Here is an 18,329-nt window from a genome sequence, read left to right as displayed (position 1 = left end):
TCTTTTGAGACAATGTTCAACAGAAAGTTTGCTACATCCGAGCCCTTGCTTCCATTTAATCAGACCCCCACAGACACTTTGACTACCTGGTCAAAACCATATTATTTGTCAGGTGATAAAGGCCTGAGCCCAGTCTCTAAACATCCCACTCCGAAAAGTGCTAATGTGCAGGCTTTGAACAGTAAGGTGAATCTTAATTTATTTCTGACCAATCCCCTTGATAAATAAACCTAAAAGATTGATGCCTTTGGAAAGCAAAGGTGTCCTTCTGCCAGCCTAGCACTGAGATCTGTAAACATAGTTTGTCTCTTGAGTTGATATACACATGCCATTTGGGACATGTTCAGCGAGATCTTGCCAGTTATCCCAGGAAAGATCACTGCTTCTTTGGCTCAGACGATCCATGCATGCAGAACTCACAGGCTGGAACTGTGGACTGGCATGGTGGTCTTTACAAGGGTTGTCCTTTGCCCACACGCCTAGAACCAATTTTTTTTGCTGATGTACAGGTATCGCTAATTGATCAGTACTTTGGTGGATCTCACCTTCAGAGAGAAGGCTGACTCGGCTCTGGAGTGCTTTAAAGATAGTAGGGCAAAGTTTATTCCTTGTGGCTGTTGACCCTTGCAAAGCAATTTCCATACCAGTTCCGCAAATTTAGGAGCTACACCAAGAGGCTTGCATATGGACAGCAACATCCTTCACAGCCAGTCATGCAACAGGCAACTTAATCTTTTTGGGGCTGTTGACGTGGAACCGTCAGACAGTGCATAAGTCACCAGGGGCACCTGTCCTCCAATTCTGTCACCACTGCTGCGACGACAAGCTACCTAAGTTTGCCCTCAGTAGCTTACAGCCAACCGGTAAAGCATGATTCAACACTTCCTCTTTAAATGTGTTCCCTATATAGCCCATTGTTATTTTCCCTATGTAGGCCTAACTATTGTTATTTTCACAATGTAGGCCTAACTATGAACTTTGTAGGCCGCATTTGCTTTACACATGTTATCAAATATCAAGCTTGTTTTTGTGCCACATTGTATTTTCAAACATAGTCAGCATATGTTTTTGTATTTTGTTCTTTTCCATGCAAGGTCAAGCAACATTTCTCCTTTTGTTTAGTCTGTCCTCAGCAGAGCAAGGCCTTACAGTGGGCACTCTAAAATGTCTTTCTATGTTTTGTTGGGCCAACCTGTTGTGAAGTTTATTAAAGGTTTACACACATGTTCTCTCCCTAACCCTTTGTGAAACCTCAGTGGGACCTTAACTTGGTCTTGACATTCCTTACGTGTACACCCTTAGAGCCTATGCATAATTGCTTGCTGCTGCTGACTCTGAAAACCGTTGTCCTCATTTTGATTACGTCCGCTCATCTCATGAGTGAACTGCAGGCCCTTTCAGTGCAGCCACCCTACACCACCACCTTTCCAGACAAATTAGTGCTGAAGACTCATGAGGCCTTCTTACAGAAAGCCTTGACTCCATGTTAGGTGATCAATCACTCTACGATCGTTCTTTGCTCCCCCTCAGCCATCAAAAGAAGAGGAGAGTCTCCATCAGTTGAATACCAAAAGGGCTTCAAGATGTTGCTTTGAGTGTATCAAGGATTGTCCAGTGGATGTGCATTTTGTGGGATATTCTGGCGTAAGGAAAGTTGAGCAGAAGAGGAGCCGGTCTAGAGGATAATCCTGCTTCAATATTTGCTACTCACATGCCAAGAAGCAATCCCCAGATGGTATGAACCCATTCCACCAGAGCCAAGGCTACTATCACCGCTTTGACTGAGGGGGTACGTGTTCTTGATATTTGCCAAACTGGGACTTTGGTGTAGACTATCACAAAGCATTACTGCCTTGCCAGCCAGGTCTGACGGGAATAACACTAGCCTGCTCGGTTCTGCGAGATGTTTTGGTTCACTCCACACTCCATCTACCTTGAGGATGTACTGCTTTGGTAATCTCTCTAAGGTGAAGAATCTGCAGTTAGAAGTATGCATCAGAAGAGCAGGTTACTGAACTCCAGAAATGAGGTTTCTGGATGACATTCTATCTAATTGCAACATTTTCACTCACTTCCCTGTAAGAAATAGGGTTATTAGTTGTAAAGGAGGATGCAAGTCTCTCAGGGTAGTGAAGCAGAGCAGTCGAAGTCTTACTCAGAGGAGGTGGTGTGAGCTAGTTATCCAGATTTGATGGCGTGCAACGAAAATCCTCAAATTATTGTCCAGTCAGTACTTTTTTTTTTTTTAATAAAGGAAAAGTACTTCTATAATGCACGCAGCGCTACATACAGCACATTAAATTACAGAACTGTACATCAGGTAGATTGAGATACCTTTGGTAATAATCTCAATATCACATTGCGCACTTAGTGGGTCCTAAACCCTATAAGCACTACCCTCTCACCTCCCCCACCTATACCAGATGCCTCATCACAGTATAAGCGGTCACAGTATATATAAGGTAGGTCTACTGGCCTTGTCATGGTGTCACCACATTAGTAAAAGCAGCCACATGTGATGACTCAACATTGTACACCTATTGAAAGTAGCAATTATGTTGTTGATAAATGACCCTTAGCATAATAGTGACCATTGAATTGCCAGTATGAACGTTGCCAATAAAGCATTTGAGGTAAACATACACAGCCATCTTTTACAAGAAATTGACTGCTACTGTAATCATACCACCCACCACAAAGGGTCCCAACACTGCAAAGACCGAGAGCAAAAGCTCGGGTTCAAGGATTCAGTCCCCAAGGAAAGGTATGGCTTCTTTTTTATTGTTTTATTTATTTAATTAAAAATAAAACTCATTTTAGCGGTGCTTCCCTTTTGCGGCTTCCAAAATACTCTGCAGTAACCGTTTTTGGTGCCCTTGCCCATTTTGAGGCCACCACACAAGCAATTAAAATGTGGGATAATGGCATTGTGTATCTCCCCATGTAACTACAGTTCAGCCGAGCCTAAATGGACTCTGCGTACTCCCATTGTTTTCTTTTTTTTAAGTATTTCGAAGTGATGCTGAATCTTTTCTGTCAGTGGGGAACAATTCTAAACATGCATGGGAGCAGGGAAATCATTGTGCAGGCGTTTCATACTGTTGGGGCTAACCTTTTAATTTCTCTTTCATTTAGTCTGTTGCGAGGCAGCAGGACATGTTACGGATGGTCATGAAAATAATAGCATTAAAGGCATAAATGTTGCAGACCAAAGCTTTTCATTCCTTTTCTGTAGATCCTATGAGTAATTTAGTTTTATCTTGAAATATAATGCAACAATAATAGTTGCTAGTGTTTGGGGGGCCGGGGTTTTTTCTGTGGTAGTAGAAGCACAGCAACCATACGCTTTAATCTTCTGCCACCACATCTTCAAAACGTTTAATGCTTGTTTTGAGGAAATCCTACCTCACATGCCGTCCTTTTTAGAGTAAAACCTCAATTTCGACGGAAGCTAACACATAGACTGTAGGCCTAATCACCGCTGATCCAAAGAGGGATGTCGAATTTTATAAAACATCTCCATGTGGTGGGACGCTTAATAAATCTACTTTTCCTGTAAAGAAAAATGCACTTGTCCCTTTGGTCCCATGCAGTGAGATGAAAAACTATGGCAGTGTTCTCTTTATATCAGAGCCCTGATAATAGTCTCTCGGATTATGCCAGGACTCATATCCTAACATGGTTTATGTTATGTTATTATGGTTTGAAGAGCGCTCGAGAAACCGAAGGTGTCTTGGCGCTATCCAGGTAAAAGTGGCACAAGACGGTTTAAAATTAAGCCAAACTATCTTATGTTTATTGATTGAAAAGTCAGGATTTCCTGAAATTAAGAAGATTGTCTTAAGGTACTGAGTTCCATATCTTTGAGGTGCTAATCACACAACTGTTTCCTCTCCAGCTTGCTCTCTAAAAGGTTGGCACTACTTCTCTGTTATCCACTGATCTCATTGTTCTGGCAGGACTGTACCAGATGAACTTTTGTCTAAATAATTGTGGGCTGGAGTTGTGTAAGGCCCTATAGGCAATGCATATAGCCTTAAAAATTATTCTACTCCGTATTGGTTGCCAGTGGAGTTCCCCTAATGCCTGAGAGACCAACTGTTTGGGGATGTTAAAAATAAGGCGAGCTGCCGTGTTTGTAGAATCTGAGGTTTTCTCAGCAGTCTGTAGCAATGCTCTAAGTTTGCCACAATTTTACAAATCTACATATTGGGGTCAGAAGTAGTGTGAAGTGATAGTTCCAGGGTTTGAAAACCCTTAAGTCTGTGCACACCTACAAACTTGCATTCATAACAGATTTCACCAACTCTTCTCTAATCTCTTCCTACACTAGGAAAGGTTGGAAATGTACTCTTCACAAGGGCAGAAGTAAAACTTTATCTAGGGTGGGAAAAAAGAGGTTGTTGGGAAAGGGAACTTGCAAACTCTCAGCAGATTGTTGCATGAGCAAATCGACACATGCATATTTGCTCACATTTAAATGAAGTTCACAAACTTTTTCTAGGACTGTTGTTTCCAGGCCTACTTCTGTAAATGCTTGTGACTTCTTGAAATACTCAAATCTGCACTAAGCAAGGACATTTACCATAGGTGCACTTTTGTGAATGTTTATTTAATAATTGCTGAGGGCCCAGCAGCTCCCACAACCATAAAGGTTTAAAAAAGACTATGCCGGGGGCGTGGTCTGGCCACGCAGGAAGATGGCCGCCTGACGAGTGAGCTCCGCCGCGGGATGGGCTCCTAACGGAAATTTCTCACCTCACATCGGCTTTGGAGTCCTCTTCACATGCCCTGCGGCAGCCGGAAGGTGGTGGGCAAGATTTAGGCGTGTTTCAGCGATGTGACGGCGAAGTCTCCCTGGTGCTGACCGTCTCGACGGGGTTGTGTGGCGCTGCATGTCCGGCGCGATCTGACTGACGTATTTCCTTAGGCCGCCTCATCTTCTTCCTGAAGCCGCGCCTCTGTTGCTTACGAAGAGCGCCTGCCCCCTCATGAGGCCGCGCCTTTGTTGCTGCTGAAGAGCGCTTGCTTCCTCATGAGGCCGCGCCTTCGTTGCCGATGACGAGCGCCTGCCTCCTCATGAGGCCGCGCCTTCGTTGCTGTTGTCGAGCGCCTTCCTCATGAAGTCACGCCTTCGCTGCTGCTGTTGAGTATCTGCCTCCTCATGTAGCCGCGCCTCCTTCAATTTGCCTGCTGCAATATTTCTTTCAGGAGTATCACCTGACAGGAGTCATGGTTCTTGACGCGCTGATGGTCTGCTACTGGTAGGATTAATTCCTTCTACAATTTTGTTGTGGCGCCTTTGTCACCCACCTCATTCAGTCATTGTGCGCCTCATCCTCTGCACGGTTAGCGACCCTCTAGCAAGTAAAATTCATGATTCGTCACACTAAACTGAACTTCCAAGCTGAACCTTTTCGCCCTTCCATGAGTTGTTTCACCTTTGCTACAGTTGCAGTTTCGCGCCCTTTGACTTTGGTAACAGCTGGTGCTTCATGGAAATGGCTTTCTTTAGCGCAGTCTGTGTGACTCACATAAGAGTGTGCCTTCTTCCAATGTCATTATAGTGCTCTCGTCAACCTTTTCAGTCAGGCTGTGTATTCTCTGCTCTGATATGGGCCATGACTACTCTGCATTCTGCAGTCTTGTTTATTTCGCTGTAAATGCAATTGTGTTTACCATCGCCATAAGCGCGCATATGCTGTTTCATTTTATCTCAGTTCTATTTACGCGCCTTGGAGCACAGCGGCAGCTGATACTATATCCACAAATGTAATTATACTGTGCTCATGGTTTTTGGGGGTTACTAAGCAGTGATTTCTCCTCTATACGATGTACTTTTGCATTTTAGTGACTGGGAATGCGACATAAGCTCCTTTTGGGTAATTAGCATATTATCATCATACATATACAGTTATTAATTGTATTGCTTTTGCATGTCCTGGTACTTCACTGTATTTTTTGTGATTACATATAAGCATTTCCTAACGGCAAGACGTCCTCACATATTTTCAAAGTTTCTATCAAATACTCTCCTCAAATGTCTGCTCCTAAGCAAGGAAATAAGACTTCTAAACCACTTCTTTTTGCAGAAGCTCTTAAACAGTCCACCAATATGCCAACAAAAGGCAATGCCTCCTCCCCTTCCGCTTCACCTCAGGCTTCGGCCTCTAATGGTGGGCAGGCGTCGGCGGCAACCCTGCAACGTATTCTGCATGAAATATCTGAGGTTAGTCGTCGATTAGATGACATGAACCTTACAATTACATCATTAGCTGAGGAGACTAAATCAATTAAAACAGAAATCACCAGCTTTCATGCGAAGATTGAATCCCTTGACTCTAGAGTTCTGGCAGTGGAGAATCGATTGGACTCCCTTCCAAATAAAGACCGGGACCTTTTATTCTTCCATAGCAAACTCATTGATTTGGAAGACAGAAGTAGGAGGGACAACATCCGTTTTTTTGGCTTTCCAGAGCGCATTGAAGGGCAGAGTTCCAGTGCATTTCTGTGTCGTATACTTCCAAAGCTGACTGGCATTTCTTTCAATCCACCTCTGGAGATACAGCGGGCTCATAGAATTGGCCCTCCACGTGGTGATTCTGCTGCGCGCCCACGGCCGATCATTGCCTGTTTTCTTCGCCATGAACAAACAAGACAATTACTGTCTGCTGCTCGGCTTCAAGGCTCCTTCTCCTTTGAAGGCCATCGCATTCATATGGCAGCTGATTTCTCCAAGGAAACCAATGAGCGGCGGAAAGCCTTTCTCTCCATGCGACCTCAATTACGTCAATTAGGCATCAAGTATGGCCTATTTGAGCCTGCACGTTTTCGCGTTACCAAGGATGGAGTCTCTAAGGACTTTTTTGACCCAGAGCATCTTCAGCAATTTTTGGACTGTCTTCACCCTCAAGATATGGAGGTTCTCACTACATCTTCACAGCAAGTTCAGTCCCAATCACCCTCTAAGTCTTCTACTCCATTGTCAGATCGCAGCAGGCGCCCTCCCAGTAGCCCTCGACCTCGGGGTAGGGATTTTGAACGACTTCATCGCTCACAAGAAGATAGGAAATCTGCACTACAATCGGTTTCGGCTGCTACATTTCCACAAGATTTGCAAAGAGACCAGTCCCGTTCTCCTCTTAAAACTCCTTCAGATGCGGACTGAATAATTCTTTCACCCCTGGAAGTTATTATCTTCAGTCCTATTGGCAGTTAACTGTAGACTCCTTTTCCTTGTGAGTCTTGTTTCTATTGTTAATTAATTACCGCATTTTCGACATGTTTTGCTGTTCTTATAATGTCTGTTTGCCTTTTCATCTCTTTCTCACTAGCTTTCTACTTTATTTCCTTTCTCTTTCACTCTGTTTTCTGTTATTTCTCTGCTTTATAATATTACTCTTTCTTCTTCCTGTATTCATTGCTCTCCATGTTACAATTTACTGCATATTTTTTTACTGGTTCTGCATTTACTTGGGTGCCTTGGTGCCTAATTGTTTGATTATAGTTTTATTACTCTATTTGCACGCTTGCATGTTGGTCTATGCTTATTTATATGCGCATTGTATGCCTTATGCTCTTAGGTTATTTTACATCTAATTATTACTAGATCTCTCTTTTTAAGTAATGCTGCTTCTCAATTTCTATTTTGCTCTTTCTACTCTTCTATCGTACTTATGTTCTTTTTCACAATGCTCTTCTGGGCTTTCCTTCTATATTATTATTACCTTCCTAACCCTTTCTCTTTTTCTGTGGGGTCTTTTCCCGCGGCGGCGCTCTAGTGCGCCCAGACCCGCGGGTAACAGTTTACGGTTTCTTGATCTTTACTTGCTACTATTCAATATTTTATAGTTTTCTTTATTATTGTATCACTTCTCTAAATCTCATCTCCTTTCTTCCTTACTCTTCTTATTGTCTCCTTCATGTATCTCACTTAAATCAGAGTATCGTTTCCATTTATTTTATTTCCGTCTCCCCTTCTTTTTGTCATTTCTCTTCCTTTTTCCTTTGTTTGGTTCAACACGTTGTTTTGTGCTTCATTCTCCTGTTTCTGATATTTGCATTATTCTAATATGGCAAAAACACATTCTCTTAATGCAATTACTCGGAATGTACATGGTCTCACCCATTACATAAAACGGAAGAAAGTACTCTCTTACCTTCAGACTAAGCATGTAGATGTGGCCTTGCTTCACGAGACCCATTTAGATGCTCTAGAATCGGATAAACTTTGTAGAGATTGGGTGGGCAAGGTTATACATAGCAGCATCCAACAAGATGAATCCACGGACGCAGGTCCCCTCCGCAAGTGTGGAGTTGCAATCCTCCTTCGCAAATCCCTTCCGGTCACTGTCTCTAAAACATGGTCAGATGTAAATGGCCGCTATGTATTTGCTAAACTTAAAATTGGAGAGTCTCACATTTGTGTAGGGTCTGTTTATGCCCCCACGGGTACCAAAAAAACATTCTTTCTTCAATTATCCCGCCTGCTGCTCGAAATTAATGCATCGCAATATTTGATTGGCGGAGACTGGAATGTGACGCAAGACTCCATTCTAGATAAAACTGGCCCATTAGATAGGGGCAATGCGTCAGATAGAGCTTTGTTAGGTGACATCATATCAGATATTGGGTTGGTTGACCATTGGCGTTTCAGCCATCCAACGGATAAGGAATATACTTTCTTTTCATCGGCTCATGGTACATTTTCTCGTCTTGATTATTTCCTCATCTCACATAACGCAGTTCAATTGGTCACAGCTTCCTGCATTCTGGAAGCGGCCTTGTCTGACCACTCTCCGGTTCTCCTTTCCCTTGAACTGGGACTTTCTAGGCCTGGACGTAAGCCCTGGCGAATGAATATTCAACGCCACAGGACTCCTACCGGTAAATCCCAATTGCAATCACACCTTCAAAATTATCTTTCTACTAATCAGGGGTCCGTGGCCTCCAGCAGGACTCTTTGGGCTGCAGCTAAGGCTACTTTAAGGGGACAATTAATGCGTGATGCAGCAATCGCTAATAAGCAAAATGCAAGGAGACCAGTTGAGCTCGAACATGACATACAAACCTATTCTCGCCTGTACATCACATCTCCGTCCTTACAAAATCGTAAATCACTCGAACAAGCCCGAATGGCCTTAAACAGTCTTTTTACATCTAAAGCAGAATACGCTTTACAGAAAATGAAAGGTCGACATTACGAGCAAGGGGAAAAGGCGGGAAGGTTATTAGCCGCGCAGTTGCGTCAGAGGGAGGCGTCTATGGCCATTCCGGCCATCAGATCTGCGCAAGGACACTTGTGCACAAAGCCTCAAGACATTGTTAATGAGTTTGCCTCCTTTTACGAATCCCTTTATACTTCTGATAATCGAATGGATTCGGATAAGATGACAGCATTTCTTGCAAAGGTGCATCTTCCTTCTCTCTCAGCGGATGGCAGAGCCATTCTCGAGGGTGAAATTACCAGGGATGAGGTTTCTAGTGCGGTCGCTGCCCTGCCCTACCACAAGGCCCCTTGAGAGGATGGATTTCCTCCTGAATTTTATCGATGGGCAGGTCACAATATTATTGACACTCTACATGCCGCATTCCAGGAGGCGGATAGTGCATCTTCACTAGGCCCCCTTTCTAACAAAGCTATTATTGTTGTGCTTCCGAAGCCAGGTAAAGATCCCCAGCTTTGCAGCAGTTATCGTCCCATTTCTCTGTTGAACTCTGATATTAAAATCCTGGCTAGTATTCTTGCATCTCGTTTGCGTAAAGTCTTGCCTTCTTTGATACACCATTCTCAAGTAGGCTTTGTACCGGGACGTTCTTCCCGGAACCATCTGCGTTCTCTGGCCCATGCACTGTGGTCGGCTCAACATCTTACAGAAGATGCGTTAGCCCTTTCACTTGACGCAGAAAAAGCGTTCGATCGCATCGAATGGAATTATCTCTTCACGGTCATGGATAGATTTGGTTTAGGTACGAAATTTATTGATAAGGTACGCTTACTGTACAATCACCCTTCTGCCCAGGTGAATTGTGGTGGGTTTCTGTCTGAAACCTTTACGATTAAGAGAGGGACACGCCAAGGTTGTCCATTATCCCCCCTTCTGTTTCTTCTGGCTGCTACCATTCGGCAATCTGATGAGGTCTCTGGTGTCCCCCTCCCAATTGGACATTCAAAAATATACCTGTATGCTGATGACATTTTACTCACCCTTACTCGTCTTCCTCGGTCGATCCCTTCTCTTCTTCAAATTATTAATGATTTCTCTTCTTTTTCAGGTTACAAGATTAATTGGGACAAGAGTGAGGCTTTACACATTTCTAATGGTACCACAAAAGCAGCCATTTATGGATTTCCTTTTCACTGGCAGCCTTCACGCCTCAAATACTTGGGTGTCCTAGTTAATAAAGTGTTACAAAACATGGTTGCAGATAATTTGTCTCCTCTTATCTCCCAAATGCAACGGGATTTTGATAAATGGAAGGCTTTGGGTCTTTCTCTTTGGGGTAGAACCCAGGCTGTTAAAATGCTTACTCTTCCGAGATTTATATACATTTTAGGTATGCTTCCCCTACAGATTCCCTTATCCTTACTTCGATCAGTAGATGCCCAGATTAAAACTTTCATTTGGGGTACCGCTAAGCCTCGCCTTGCTATAACTAAGTTAAAGGCTCATCAGTTATCTGGCGGAATTGGCCTTCCATCCATTGAACACTACTCTTTGGCGTTACATATCTCCCAACTCTCATATTTTTTACCTGGTATCAAAGACTTACCACAATGGGTTCAAATAGAACGACATCTCCTATCCTCAGAATCGAATCTTACTCCTCTGTATGGTAGTGGCACTAGTCGCCTTGACCCGAAAAACCCGATATTATCTGCCATGCATAAATCCTGGCAGAGAAGTCATAGATTGTTAGGCTCAAATCCAAGAATCCATATCAAGGCTCCCCTATGGAATAATTCGGGTATTCGTATCAATGGTCGTATGTTATCCTGGCCTGAATGGCGAGCTGCAGGTATCCTCTGTCCGGATCAACTTCTGCATGATGGGGATTTTAAACCATTCTCTCAGCTTAGTGTAGAATTTGATCTTCCCCTACATCATTCTTCTAAATACCTTCAGCTTCAGCAATGTTTGAAGACCCATATGGGGTCATCACCGTGGCTACTGCAAGACTCCCCTATATTATCCTATTTGCACATTTGGGGGAAATTTAAAGGTGTTACTTCTGGTATATACAAAAAATTTTCGTCTCATCTTTTTTCTAAATCTCTTTCACACGATCTTCAGCGTAAATGGCAATCTCGCCTCTCAATTTCCTTTTCCGATACTGAATGGGACTTGCTTCTAGAGAATTTAAATAAGGGAGCCCGAGAATCAAGGCTCAAATTTTGTCTCTTCAAAATACTGCATGATTGGCATTGGTCTCCACTCAAATTACACCAAGCTGGTCTTCTCTCTCATTCTAACTGCTGGAGATGTTCCAATTCAGGTTGTGATATTACTCATATCATTTGTGAATGTCCTAGTATCCAATCCTATTGGACTTACATTGGTGCTACTTTGAACTCCACTATGCCCCTAAAATTGCCACTCACACCAACTAACATTCTCTTGCATGATTTACGTCACTCCCCAAAGCTCTCGAAACCACAACTCCGCCTTTTTCATACCTCAATTGCTACTGCCAAAATATGTATACTGCGTCATTGGAAATCATCTTTACCTCCCTCTCAGGAAGATTGGTTGGTGGCAATGATGCAAACAGCCTCCCATGAACGCATAATTTATAATCTTCAGGACCAAGCTGACATTTTTCTCCGAATTTGGTCTCCATTTCTTAAATCAAATGCTGCTGAACCCCCTGCTTCCACTTTTACCCAAGCACATTAATCAGCTTTTACCCTCTTTTGTCCTTTGTTTATCTCTTTTCTTTGCCTTCTTCATCCTTTGCTTCATCCGTTGATGCGTTCTTCTGTCTCTATCTAATTACTTTTCCTTCGTTCTATTCATTTATATTTTCTGCACTTTTATTTTCTAAGTCTTCCCCCTTTTCTTTTCCTTGTAGGTTATTTTTTATTATGTATCATTCTATGTTTTGATCTAATTGTTACTTCAACTAGTATTTATTTATTTAAATGCATATTTATATCGTATTTATTCATCAGTACCTTATTGCACTGTTTCTCTCAACATGGACTTATTTTCTCTTTATTTATTGTTGTTTATGCTCTGATGTATTCGTCTTATAAAACTCAATAAAACATTTCAACACCAAAAAAAAAAGACTATGCCAAAACAAGTCATACATTAGCAATACCAAAAGGATGGTAATCGGCTCCAGACCTAATGTCTTTGCCAACGTTTGTTTTATTTCTTGCTGCTCATAATCTTGTTGAAACTCTGTTTACACGAATTTTCTATTGTTTGCAAATACTAGCATGTATCATAAACATTTCACTAAACGATGGCTCAATAAATAGCACCTAAAATTGCACAGTTTATCAAATGTTTTTCTTCTCCTAGCAGAGAGCATTTTGGGAGCAGTACACGTAGACTCAAATTCTTAAACTTTGCAAATGTGTGTGTAAATTTTTATACTGGACCACACTCTGTAGTGCAATCAGAACTCCCAGCATTTTCTCAGAGCTCTCACCTGATTATTAAAGGCTTTACATTAATGAACCATAAATATAAGTTTGAACAGCACGAACATATGGGTGCAAATCTTACCTTAACTGCAGACAATGCTCTTTAACAGATCCAGAATGTTGTACTGTAAAACGGCTGTCAAAGTGTTGCAGAGATAAGGCCTACATGTCCAAATAAAAAAATTAACATGAAAACTTGATGTCCTTGACCCCCAAATAATATGTCCTTTGCTTCAGGCAGTAGGAACTCACAGCTCTGCCCAAATACTAACACATTATTGTTAAATTATCAAGGAAACTGTTTTTATTTCCAGGATCCGGACCGCTAACCTTCAGTTTATACATTTTAATAGAGCAACATTTTAATAGAGCAATATGCTTCCTAACTTCCTCCCCTTCACTCAATCTCTGTGTCCAGGCAAACTACCCAGTCTTTTGGTGATTCAAGAAATGTGATAACATTTTAGATTTCAACATTAAACCTGTCTCGAAATTCACACTAATGCTGGTATTGCTGAGCACCACATTGGACCACCCTTTCGAACCTACCATTCTAGATTTTCTTTTTAACCATGTGTTAAATTGCAATATCAGTTTATCAGAAAGAAGTACATTGTCTACATATTGACTTTTATTGAATAAAAATGTACAACAAGAAAATTTGTCACAACTGTCCAGTGATACAGCTATTAGATTGCCCTTGTCCCAAGGTTCCAGAAGCAAAAAGCTGATGCTTGTAAAAATATGGTGAAGCAGGGCCCAACAACAGCAGATCATCGTTTGGAAACACGTTGGTTCTTGCTCCAAAGATTTTGCTCTTGGTTTCTGTAGTATGGGGAACCTTTGAACGTATCATTAATTACTCCTGCCAGCCCAATTGTGCCTAGCCTTAGAAAATAAGTCAGGGCCGCACTTAAATTAAGTAACACATTTGGCTTGGTCTGCAGTAGTGAAAACATCCTGCCTTGGTGTTCCTTGCATCTAGTCATGGACACACATATAATATGCAGATTAATAAATGCACCAAAACTCTGCTAATGTTTGGCTGGTATCAATAAAGTTGTTCAGGTTTTGCGTAATGGAAACTCTACATATACTAGTAATGTGTCACAAACTTTTATATCTATGTCAGGAGCCGGAGACGAGGATTTTGAACCAGCAGCCATTATAAACCTTTATTAGAACATTACAAAACTACAGTTCCCATGAAACTTTGGGAAAGAAACAGAAGAAATAGTCCATCCAGTCGGGGGGAGGCGGAGGGGCAGGCTCATTATATCCTTGAAGAACCTCCAACAAACGCTCTATCCCCCTCTTTCTTCGTTGTTCCAGCAGCCTCAGCTAAGTGCCTTTATTCGCTCCATTGTGATTATTGCTTTTCTGACATTGTTAAACGTTGATAACTATGCAAGTATATTGCAAATTGTGTGGCTTACTGTGGGGTATTTACTGATCGTTTATTTCTAACACTGTTAATTTCCCACAGCATGACCGACTGAACTTTCTCCCTACTACACGCCCACTCCTCTGTCTCAGACACTGTTTGCGTGGTGCGGTCAGCCGACCGATAGAGAGCCCGGGCGCCCTTAATTTCGCACTCAGAGTGCTTTATCACCTGTCGCGTTATTTTCACCTGCTTCTTTTTAAACGTGGTGAAACTCGACCGTTTGCTTGGCATATGGGGCTGTGTAGGCATTTTTTTTTTACCTTTCTCTTCACCCACATATGATCACTGCATACTGTTTTAGGCTCTCCAGAGCTACCGCTTGGAGACTGAACACCTGTGAGGGTAAGGCTTGAGTGTTGGGACACGTCCCTATCGGCTAAAGTTTACTAATCCCAGTGCATTCGGAGGGAGTATTGTCCCACAGGCCTTCTCAGAGCCGACCTTTCTGTTCCTTAGGAACCTGACTATTCCACTTGCAATGCCCAACCCTTACTATCCTCTGTTACAGGATTGATCCCAATCCCCTTGACGAGATGTTTGACCCTGAGGAGTACATGGAGGAAGAGGAGGTTACTTACTTCCCAATAGATCACTTTTGTTTGCTTTTGGATGTATCCGTTTCCAAAGCTGTCTCGGTGGCACCCTTGGAGCAAAAAAGTCTCGCCATTTAAGCGCAGTGCCATTGACCCCTCAAAGCAAGGGAAGACTCAACTGGGTTTTTAACACCCCTAACTCCAGGGCAGCCTTTGGCACCATCGTCAGACACAAAGGCAAACGTGCAGACGACCCCAGGGTTGAGCTGGACGCATTTGCCCACCTAAAGAAGGCCTTCTTGGAATCATAACGATCCCCCTACCCACTCCCACGCTGTCCCTCAGACCCCAGGTACCTCAGAGGGATCCCCCCTTCTCCTGATCACTTGAACGGGGACGATTCCCCATATACCTCGGATGCGTAGGGCACACAAAACTGGCCCTGGAGCCCGTCTGGCAACCCTGGGGATAATGTTGACCCAGAGATTCCTTCCCATGCCCCTGAATCTGATATGCTGGATCCTGATGAGTGACTGCAACCGCGATCCGAGGAATGGTCCCCAGCACTATAGGTGGCGTCCTATGTGTCAACCCTTTTAAGGAAGCCGCTCGATTAAAAGGGTGCATAGCTGCCTCAGGGCGGAGTGTCTGCACCCTTCTCTGGAGGGCAAGGTCTCTCTAACTACAGAAATTGATGCCAAGGTTACTACCTTTTTAGGTAAATTTGTGAAGGATCCTAAAAAGGGAATAGACTGATCCTGGCGACCATGCCAGAATACGTTATTGAACATGGCTGTCCCTGGCTCCAAGATCCTGGGAATGGTAGAAGATGGCAAAACATCGGGGACCCTGTTTTCCACAAAAGCATTTTCTGATTGGGCACACAGATCAATAATTTTCCTAAGAAAATGCCAACTGCATGCTCTCTGCGACGAGGCGCAGTCGCAGAGCCCTGTTAATCAACATTGATCCAAAGCGGGGGGAATTATTGCGCTCCGAGGTGGCCCCATTGCACAGGGGAATCTCTTTGGGGATCCCATTAACCGCAAATTGGGGGAATTCATCAATAATTTTAACTCCCTTGATAAAAGCGCAATCCTCTATCAAGCAGATTTTTACACCCTGTGTTTTTGTCAGCGCCGGTCGTGGTCCTGTTCGCCTGCCGGCTGTATTGTCAACTGAACAGATATTGCAGCTGGTTCGATGAATGGTAAGCATTGGCGACAGAGACCTTCCTCCAAGATTGGACAAGAATACTGGGCATGTGTTCCCTCCTTTCTCCATGATAATGAGGTTATCGACGTAGATTTGGAGAAAGCAGTTGGATCAGGTATTTATCACCCTGATTCAGAGATCTCAAGTTTGGTTTCCAGTTCTGTTGAAACTTTCTTGGGATTTTCCAAGTCCTCTACACCTATTTATGGATCTACTCCGGGATCCCCACCGGAATCCTCTTCACTGGTCCTAGCGGGCTCCCTTTGTCTCATAGCACGGAGGATTACCGAAAGAGCTGAAACGTCTCAGGGATTTCACGGGAAGCTGCCCTCTTACTCGCCAAATCCTATGTGGATAGCACAAATAAACTATACCGCTCTGCCTGGTCCCAATGGTTGGGTTGGTCACGTCAAAGGAAAGTGGATCCTATGAGGTCAGATGTTGTCCACATTCTGAATTTCCTTGCCTCCTTGGCCTCGGAGGGTCAGGTCCATCAGTACCTTTAGATCATCCATTTCTGCAGGTCATTCGTCAGTAGAGGTGCGGCCTGTAGGTGAACACCCGTTATTTTGCAAACTCCTAAGAGGCATCAAGTTATCCTTTCCTCCTGAACGCAGGTATTCAACATTATGGGATGTTAGCAAGGTCTTGCGCCTTTATAAGTCATGGCCCTGAAACAAATATTTGTCAAGAAAGCAGATGTCAGCAAAGTTGGCTACATTATTGTGTCTGTTGTCCTGCCGCAGAGTCTCGGATGTGCGAGCACTGGATTTAACAGGTAGAGTGTGTACTCCGGAAGGAATAGCCTTTTTTATTTCCAGGCGAACTAAGTGAAATAAAAAAAATGGTTTAATTCCTGTCCTTGCCAGATGTTCTGAAATTGCGTGTGGTATGGGCGATTAAAGCCCATGAATCTATGACGGACATTCGACCTCAAGGTGAACAGCAATTGCTTATTTCCATTACGAAACCGTACAGAGCTGTTTCCTCCCCTATTGTTGCCAGGTGGGTCCGTGGCATTGATACCTCCAAATCTGGAACTCATCCTGCTAAGGGAGCCATGGCTTCCAAAGCCTTTTCTTTGGGGGCTCATTTAGAGCAGCAGCTCAGTACTCAGCTTCTACGTTTAAGAGACTTTACTTCAAACTGGTACCAAACCTGGCATCTTTAGTGGTGGAAAAGCTTTGAACCAGCCTAATCCACGCCCTCGGGTCCTGACATAAAATGAAAAATTTCCTAGCTACTGTAATGGAAAGTTTTGGTTCTATTAAGGACACGGAGGCGAGGATTAGCGCACCTGCAGTGGTATGTTCTTATTACTTCCACCTTTTGAAAGAGTAACTTGATCATGGAGTATTCAAACATGCTCATACGTTACAGGTAGACTTAACTGTTTAAGCTTGGTCTATTCTAATGGTGGTTTAAAATTGACAATCTGCAATTTTTGTTGTCCCTTCCTAAACAAAGTATTACATATGTGTCACTTTCTTTCAGGTGCAGATTCTTCCAAGCAGGAATAAAGTCCGATCTTTTGGGCTGTATTCGCAGGAAGAAAGAGGGAGATAGAGCATTCTTCAAGGATATGCTCCCCCCTGATTGGATTATTTCTTCTGATTCTTTCCCAATGTTTAATGGGAAATGTAATTTTGTAATGTTTGAATAAATGTTTATAATGGTGCTCAATTAAAGAAGTAAGAACAGTCTAATCCTCGCCTCCGTATCCTTAATAGAATTGAAACTTTCCGTTATGCTAGCTAGGAATTTTTCTCATTCATCACTAACATTACTTATACTGAAATACTGTAAAACCAAATGAAAAAATGAAAATATTGTATTATACTAAATTACTTGGGTTTTTGGCTGTAGGCAATCCTGGGAAGATTGATGTCCATCTCCTTTTTCACTGCTATTGTTTTGACGCGTTGGGTAAATATGGCACAACCAGAGCCAGTCGGTCCGGAAGAAAAAGAGAAGACCACTGCTCTTAAAGGTAGTAGTATGATAATTTATTTGGTTATCTTTTGTCTAACGATGTTGAAATGTAAATATTCAATATTTATGTAAACTTTTTTTTTAAACAAATCCTTGAAGGTAGAGGCTGTAGGGGATAATGGGAAGCTGCCTCGTTATGACCACCATTTCATAAAGCTCTACATCAGCACAGTTCTTTCAGATGCATTTCTCAACTGACCACTGAATATGGCATTAGACTTCTGCTGCTTGAGCCTTTTCTTTCTGAAAAGATTACATTTACCTCTTAATATTTTTCTGTCCACACTTTTTCTGCTTGTTGATAATTGTTTACAGTTGTTCAAAAAATAGCATTATAAAATAGATATTGTAACAAGTTTGAGAGCAAGATGAGTAGAGACAATGGACACTGTTTTAACTTCTTGTATCTTTTTCTTGGCAACATAAGCCAGAGTGTTTTGAAAGCAATACTATGCAGCAGCACAACAGTCCTTAAGGCGGGCATACC

At 42.7% G+C, this 18,329-nt stretch overlaps 1 protein-coding gene across 2 annotated transcripts in view; it reads left to right on the top strand.

Annotated features, from left to right (window-relative positions):
* ARB2A (ARB2 cotranscriptional regulator A) overlaps positions 1 to 18,329 on the top strand; it is a 1,780,167-nt gene that overhangs the window by 138,491 nt on the left and 1,623,347 nt on the right. For both annotated transcript variants that reach the window (XM_085632474.1, XM_085632472.1), the window contains exon 3: positions 17,717 to 17,840. In XM_085632474.1, coding sequence (XP_085488600.1) covers positions 17,735 to 17,840 — 106 coding nt within the window. In that variant the 5' untranslated portion in view covers positions 17,717 to 17,734. The remainder of the gene's footprint in view (positions 1 to 17,716; positions 17,841 to 18,329) is intronic.

This window comes from Triturus cristatus, chromosome 2_1 (assembly GCF_964204655.1).
Source record: "Triturus cristatus chromosome 2_1, aTriCri1.1, whole genome shotgun sequence".
Classification (NCBI taxonomy): domain Eukaryota; kingdom Metazoa; phylum Chordata; class Amphibia; order Caudata; family Salamandridae; genus Triturus; species Triturus cristatus.
This window is presented reverse-complemented; position numbering and strand designations above follow the sequence as displayed.